Genomic DNA, 8,761 nt, shown 5'->3' with positions numbered 1-8,761 from the left:
GAGCTCTGGATATGGAGAACAGTGTGATTGAAGTGCTATTATTATACATTCTTCTAATTCTTGAATATCCCTAAGGAACTAGATAGAAAAAAAAAAGGGGTAAAAATATCTTGGGCCTAAAACTAATGTCTTATGACAAGTTTAATTAATTTTAATGAACAGCTAAACTTTCTATTGTATGCATTTAGATTACTGTTTTAACCAAAAACTAACTTTGTCCCATCTGATTAAAGATTAAGAATTTAATTATGAACCACACTTACTGTTGTGTACAAAAATATTATTGTTTTAATAAGCAACTAAACTTACAAATAATGGATGAAGTTTAAAATTCAAAAAACAATAAAACTTACTACTTTCTGGATTTTGACAATTTCTTTCATGCTGTTTCTGTTTAGCCTCCTGTTCCATATTTAGTGATCTGGAAAAAAAAAAGGAAAAGAAACTAAGGTTTCGATTCATTCTATTGGTGAGCTAAATATCAAAGAAATAATAATATTTATTTCTCTGATTCCCCATGCAATCAAGATAAAGTTAAACAGTATTACATTACAAGAATTCTTCTTATTTAATAGTACATCTAATCTAATAAAGATTATAGATTTAAAACTAATTTAGAGTTTTATAATTCTGAGGTGGATAATTATTTTAGTTATTCTCTAACCTATTCCCTTTGTTCAGATATATTCAAGAAAGCTTCATTTCGTACAATACTAATTAAATTTGCTTAAGCAGAGAAACATGAAATATTATAGCATTACTCAGTTTGTGAAAGTTTTGTCACAAATACTAAAAGAAACTTCCACAGATGATTTTTCATGTTCATGAGGTTGCCTCCATTTCCTTTAATGATTGATTATAATTTTATAATGAGGATCAGTCAACTCCTTATTTTATATTTTGTTGGAGAAGTGTTTATGAATTTACATTTTCCAGCATGTGTATATGTATGAAATAGAGCTTTTTACATCAACTTTTTGGAGAGTAAAATGGGTAGTTTTTAGTTACTGGCAACAATCTGCTTCAGAGACTGGAATCTTTTATTGGATTGTGAACATTTAGGAGTGACAGTAACCTAATATTCTTAAGCAAATAACCTCTGCACTCTTTAAATTAAAAACAACACTGTATAAACAAAGTGACACTTTCAAAGATAGCCTATCATAACAAGCAACATTTTAAACTTAGGTATTCTATGTATCACAACAAGTTGCAAAAACATAAAGACTAAACTCACTATTGTCTGGACAAAGATTACTGTTTTAAACAAGAACTAAACTTATTATTGTTTGGACAAGATTGTTGTTTTAATCAAGCACTAAACTTACTATTGTCTGGATGAAGTTATAATTTTACTCAATAAAACAAAAAGTAAAACACACATTAAAAACTGTTTCTAATGTATTATTTCACCACCAGGTGCCCTATTATACTGCTATCAATAACCTTTTCAACAACATTGTCTTCTTTTATTACATAATGAAAATAAAATAAATCTGGATCCCAGAAGATACCATGCTATTATGAGCACTTTCAGATAAGCCTAAGGCCAAATCTGATAAGAGTACTAGGGCTTCTATTTTGAACTAAGAATCCAACTTTTGAGCAATCTAAAAAAACTTACTGAAATTGCCACAGTGTACATAATTCACAAATTCAATTGAGCTTTAAACATTCTTGTTTTTCAGTAACAGAAAACTATTAGAGAACCACAATTTAAAAAAAACAAACAAAGATATTACAAAAATTAATTGAAAAACATTAAGCACTCTCCTCAAATCACTTGAAATGTGCCACTTTCAACTGTCAAAGAGATAAGCAACTGATATACAGTCAATATTGAATTACTGTACACTTTCTAGAAAATAAAATGCTCTAAATAACATGTAACTTTGACCTTTAATGTACAACCAGAAGAGTAATTTATATTAACAAAAATAAAACAAGTGCCCTTTACTTTTAAGCTACAGCACTAAAAAAAATAGTCTTTATCACATAAAAATAGTATTGTGGGAAAAACGTAAAGGATGGTGGTCTTACTCTTTTCATGTTTACTAATACTTATGAGGCCTGATAAACCAACAAACGAATGGCATTGAACACACAACAAACAGTGCAACTAACACAATGACATTATAGATCTAAACATACAGATTATTATGGAAATGCATATTAAATGAGAGAAAAAAAGGGATAAACATGTTATATTCTGAGCAAAACCATCCAGAATGATAAAAAGGAACGGGCTTTATCGTACTCGTTGTTATGTTAAAGTGCACATGGACATCACGTTATTTCATTTCCTTTATACATGAACGCGTATTCAACAATGCATAACGATAGTTTAGCCAAAAAATAAATTACGGTTCAGTCTCATTGTTATTTTTTTGTTGTTGCTACTCGTTCAAGTTCCTGCTTCTCAATATAACGTACATGTAACTGGCAAAATCGTTCAACTTCCAGGTCATAACAAGTCACATGTGCAACTATTTGAAATGCATATATGACGACCACGAGGAAATAACAAGCTTGTTCAAACGCTTGCTTTGTTTCGGAAAAGTTGATATGGTCCATATGCTCTATGCGATGCTATACCGGAACGAAAACTTTTATTTTCCACATAATTTGAATTTCAATTTCTTCATTTGTAGGTTATGTCTTTAACGTGTTAATTTAGACACAGGTACTTTATACTTCATGGAAACTGCAATTAGGTACACTGTTACAAATTATAATTACGTAATATATTTTGTAGCAGAGTAGTTCTCTCGTTGGCAGGTTCATTTTCATTATCAGGTGGAAATAATTAATTCAATGTTTAATCCATGTAAAGATAATAAATTACTCTATTTCTTCTTTTAGTATTTCTACAAACTTGAACAATTGTACAACATCGTTACTTGCGTTAGAAATTACTTTAATTAATGTCAAACAAATCGATTTATTTATACCGGGATAGCTAACACACTCTCTATCTTGAAAACTATCTTCTTGGAACAACTCACTCTCTACTAAAATTAACGACGTCTGCTATTAGAACTTTCTAGAGGTTCTACGCCCTCTAGCTAACATAAGCAAAATTAAAAATATAGCTTAAAACACCGCCCTTTCCTGGATTGTGAAGTCCCCTGAACAACCCTAATACAAAAATAAATAAATAAAATAACATAAAACACTACACTAATTTGTCCATTCACCATGTCGTTTTGGTGGTTTTCTACTCTGAGGCCTATGGTATGCAGATGGGATGGCATCTTGTCTCTTGTTGTCCTGTTGCTAGGAGTTCCTGATGGTCAGGTGAATCTTCTAGTGACTCTAACCTTCATGATCCTCTGGCAGTAGTCTCGACAAGAACTCAGGGCTCCTTAACTGTTTGAGTTTCCACTGAAAAGTTCTTGTTTGAAGTTACCCAGTTGGCCATTCTCTCACTGATCTACTTCCAAAGGCAATCATGGTGGATGACCTTTGGTTTGGATCACATCTCTCCTGAACATCTACTTAACTTTATAGTTTGTCCTCTCTTGCGACTAGAACTGTTCAGTCACACCCTGTCACCTCTATTGAATCCAGTTTTATCAGCACTTACAGTATAATTACCTTTCACTTTATCACAAGATGATTTAAGTCTTTCCTGGGCAAAGTCATGTAAGCCATTTTTATTCTTCACATCCAGAACTCTTCTAATCATCACTTTCTCATAACTTGCTAGAGTATTTGGTTCCACTGTGCCTCAGTCACCAGATGAAGAATTATTGCTATTAATTCTTGATATGAGTATATCATTTTTTGGTGGCACGATGACCACAGTCCTTGTTTCCACTAGAAGTTCAATAAACTGTGAAGCTAGCCAAGCCCCACATCCATATCTTCACATGAAGTCAGTTCCCAAAATGCACTCTTCCTCAATGTAAAAAAATCCAAACATCATGAGGCACGGAGAAGCTTTCTATGGTAAAGGTAACTTCAAACTTCCCTTTTGCTGGAACTTTATATGCCCACCTGCTGTTTGCATCAATACCTCTTCTTTCTTCATCTCCGGAGGCAATTTCCCATCTTTCATTAACAAATTAGAGCAAACAGTTGCAGCTGTGGAACCAATGTCAATCAGCATATTGCAAGGTTTTTCATCAATAAGACTGTGAACTAGTCGATGATTTTCCTCAAATACCGAACTTCTTTTCTCATTAGTTATAGACAGAGTATATCCAGCCAAACTTTGCCTCAAAAATCCAATTAATCCCTGTTTTCTTGATGTCTCACTCTAACTAAGCTAACGACACTTCACTGAACGTCGTATTTATAATCAACTTTCGAATATGCTAGATTGTATGTTTGTTATGAAGCATAAAGCTACACAAAGGGCTATCTGTGCTCTGCCCGCCACGAGTATCGAAACTCGGTTTCAAGTGGTATAAGTCCGAAAACATGCCGCTGTGCCAGAATATGCTAGAACAAACTTTGATGTCAATATTAGAACTTTCTAGGCGTTCTACTCCCTCTAGCTAACAAATTATAACATTGAAAATAAACTTACAACAATATTTTTTTATATAACATTAGATACTGATCTTTGTGACTTTTTACAGTCTAATTAAAACAATATAGACATTGAAATTTCATGTTCACGTCTAACTACATTTTTAAGCAAAAAGTGTTAATAAAACATTACATTCATATATATTTCCACGGCTATCTATCCTGGATATCACCACGCAAGAAACATTTCTTTATAAAAGAACTTTCTAAATACAGCAGGCTATCAACGTAACTATTACACACAAAGTGAAAAGTAACAACATAAACACGCACACTTGTATATATATATATACATACATATATATATATTAAAAAACTGTGATGACTGACAGAACAATTTTATAACATGATCAATGCGTCGTTCCAGAATCTAATCTGAAAAAAGGCTACTGTTAATTATTTTAGTTTAGTTATTGTTAAACTCAAAGCAACAGAAAGGATTACCTATGCTCTGCCCAGCCCAGGTATCGAAACCTAGTTTTTAGCAGACTTCCCGTCGAGTCACTGGAAGGCTTTGCTTTAGTTTGCAATCATGTTATATGTAAAACTAACATATTACCAGTGCATTACAACACACCTAACATACTATCAATGCACTGTTAAGTACGTAATACTATCAGTGTTGGCTAATCCTTTGATAACAGATTTTTATTCTCTTTCAGTTTATATATATGTACTTGTGAATAAATAAGATTGTTTGTTTGTTTGTTTTTAATTAAGCACAAAGCTACACAATGGGCTATCTGTGCTCTGCCCACCACGGGTATCGAAACCCGGATTCTAGCGTTGTAAGTCCGCAGACATGCCGCTGTGCCACTGGGGGGCTAATAAATAAGAAATCAAGACACAAAACGCAGTTGAAACACACAGGTCAAGACCGTACTTTTCACCACCAAGTTTTGGAAATAGATAATTTCCAAGAGCTTTATTTTTCACGGTTAAAACAAAACGTTTCTTTGTGAATTAGACAGCACACGTTAATAAGTTGGAGTTTCATATAAAAAACACCATCCAAATAAGTTTTTATCGGCGGTTAAGTTTAGCTTGCTGTGAGCATTTTCGCACAGTTTTTCTAAAATTCTTAACATATGCTTTCTATCATGTTAGTTTAAATAACAGCATCGCTTAAAATGTCTAAAATACAGTATTGGATACCATTACGCAAACGTAGGGTTAAAAGGCAAATGCGCTGAGAATGCGGTGTTTTTATCGTGCTCTTTGCATATTAGTCTAACAACAGTTTATTCGACGGATGAGAGAAAAAGAGTATCACAGTCAATGTACATTATTTACAGTGAAGAAAGGCGGTTGGTCAGTACAAGTTTGAGACTGCATCTCAGCCGACGGTGTCTGTAATCTACAAAAAATTAACACTACCCTGACTGTTTACAAGTACAAGCAAATTATGATCATCATGAAATTCCCTCAGGAGTTAAATTCATTCGGGCATGAATTAATCTTCTACCAAGACTGATACCAAGTATACAGCGAGTGTGGTAAAACGATATCCAGATGGAACACTCACAACCATGGCTTAACTTGCATAAAATCTACAAATGAACATTTTTGAGGTCCTCCGGTGGGACAGCGGTAAATCTTCGGATTTACAACACTAGAATCAGGGGTTCAATTCCTCTTGGGGGACACAGCAGATAGCCCGATGTGGTTTTGCTGTAAGAAAACACACACACATATTCTTGAGGATTTGTAGGGTTATGTAAAAATTGAGGTCAAAAGGCGAACAAACAACGTGGTAACATTGTGGGGAGTAATACACTGATAAATTGTATGGCAGCAAGAATACAGCTTGTAAATGCTTTGTGCAAAGCAAAGGTCTCGCATACAAAATAATAATGCATTGTATAACTCGATCACTTGTATTTTCTGTGATAATGTTTTGTTAATAAATTCACTATGTGGTTGTTTCTCTTGTTTGCGATTCCTGTATATGTATCGATGGTGTGTTTCCATAATTAATTCCGTTACTCTCTATCATATATCATGAGGATTATTTTGCGTTAGCTTACAATATGGACTTAGGGCTACCCTAAACCTCACAAGTCAACCGAACCTCGTGAGATATTATTGGGATTATAGTGAGGGTAATCAAGTGATAAATCAATGCATTCTGATGTAAGTTGTACGATTATTATTACATTGCATGATTTTATTAGACCGGTAAATTATTTACATTAACTACTAAGTTATTTTTTCAGTTGTGATCTATGTAAATAGTTTATTTGATCAGAAGTTATTGATAATAACTAAAATTAAATAAGCAAGCTGTGAGTAACTCAATAACTCTAAAATGTGTAAACGTCAAACTCTGTGTTTGCGCTCAGAAAAACGAGATATATCTGAAACTTGTCTGCACTTACATAAAACATGCCCTTAGTGTTTATCAAACAAACGACGTTACACTTGGGCTTGAATTAAATACGATGTGTTCATAAAACTAATGACAAAATTCAGGGCAAAGATTGGCTTTGGTAAAATACATTCATAAAACTTCAATATCAATAACCATTCTACTTCAACAGATATTAGTGGAACATATAACAATAATTATTTACAGTTTACTTTTGGATGGATATACCATTTAACAGCCCCAAGTGACTCAACGGTAAGTCTGAGGGCTTATATCGCTAAAAACATGATTTAAGTACCTTTGGTGGGTAAAGCACAGATAGCCTATTGTGGGATATATAGGATATGTTTCGATTCACTTACGTGTATCTTCCTTAATTCTACTGAAAAATGAGTAAGTGAATGGAAACGTTATTTTTCTATTCATCAGTCAATAACTATTTGCAAACTTTTTGTCAGGAACACGTATCTATCTTTTGCTTTTGCTTTTCAATAAACCTTTTATGTAATAAGTAGTTTGAATCCTTAGCCTAGCTATAACAACGTAACAGGAATGAGTATCAGTAAGCACGTGAATGAGCACTGTGAATCAATGAATAGAAGTACATTAAGAAAAGCCGGCAGTCCTTTGTTTGTAATTTTATACACGATCTGTAGACTTAATTAAAGATGTAGAAAATCTATGCATATTTAGTTTTATTTTCTGTTTTGTATGAGGATTACTTGATGGTTTAGATCTAAAACAAAATCAAAACCAACAAGTCTAAAGACTTAAACTGCAAACCGACGACGCAGGACACTGAAGCTATCAGTGAATATTGTTAAAACGAGTTTCAAAATTACAAAGGCAATAAAATAAATGTAACAAAACGAAATGGAAAACAAATATTACATCGTTTGTTATCAGGAGAGAATAATCGTAATATATATATATATATATATATATATTATGTCTGGTTCACTTCTAACTAAAAGTAAAAAATACACCACCTACACTGAACATTTCACGCTTCATTAAGATATATACCAGTGGATCATTAAAAAATTGTTATATAACTCGGGGCCGAAAAAGATCCAGGAAAATGAGGCGTTACACCTTCAACATGTATAGTTTTATTCCTGTTGGAAGTGTTAATAGTTTTCAAAGTCAATAATGGATAGCCAAAGTTTTTGCAGATCACAATAGCAAAATACAGTGTTAAGTGATTTCTTTGTTTGTTTTGCTGTGAAGCAAAAAGCTACACAATGGGCTATCTGTGCTATGCCCACCAAAGGTATCGAAATCCTGTTTTTAGCGATATAAGCCTTCAGACTTACTGCTGAGTCACTGGGGAACTGTTAAGCGGTATATTCATCCAAAAAATAAACTGTAAATAATTATTGTTATATATTCCACAAATATTAATAATATATATTATTTTTTACGCAAAACTTTTACTCCGACTTCAGCCCTAGATCTCATCCTGTATCTTTAAACAAACAATGTTTTATATTTCTGATTTTTACTCAATTACAAATATATATACAAAAGTATATACATATATAAATAATATAATTTAACTTTAAGCGTAAGAAGCTCTTTTTTTTCGTTTTCAGCTTCTGCTCTTCATAAGGTCAAACTCATCTGAAATTTCAATTTCTGTTTCAAAATATGCAAAAACTTTGCGAGAGAAGAAAGTTAAATATATAACATGTTGAACTAAATCAGGAAAATAATGTTCAACAAATAAAAATACATAAAATACACTTTTTTGATTATTCAATTCGATACAGTATTTATTTTACCGTAAAACAATACAGCGATTACCTGTGTCAAAATAGAATAACATATAATTGAATAAGTAGAGTTGTTTAAACA

General features: G+C 32.6%; 1 protein-coding gene across 4 annotated transcripts in view; it reads right to left on the bottom strand.

Annotated features, from left to right (window-relative positions):
• The window catches only part of LOC106462578 (signal peptide peptidase-like 3), a 47,788-nt gene that overhangs the window by 28,365 nt on the left and 10,662 nt on the right, over positions 1–8,761 (bottom strand). For all 4 annotated transcript variants that reach the window (XM_022389872.1, XM_013922514.2, XM_022389874.1 and 1 more), the window contains exon 4: positions 354–421. In XM_022389872.1, coding sequence (XP_022245580.1) covers positions 354–421 — 68 coding nt within the window. The remainder of the gene's footprint in view (positions 1–353; positions 422–8,761) is intronic.

The sequence above is a fragment of the Limulus polyphemus genome, unplaced genomic scaffold (genome assembly GCF_000517525.1).
Source record: "Limulus polyphemus unplaced genomic scaffold, Limulus_polyphemus-2.1.2 Scaffold1201, whole genome shotgun sequence".
Taxonomy (NCBI): domain Eukaryota; kingdom Metazoa; phylum Arthropoda; class Merostomata; order Xiphosura; family Limulidae; genus Limulus; species Limulus polyphemus.
This window is presented reverse-complemented; position numbering and strand designations above follow the sequence as displayed.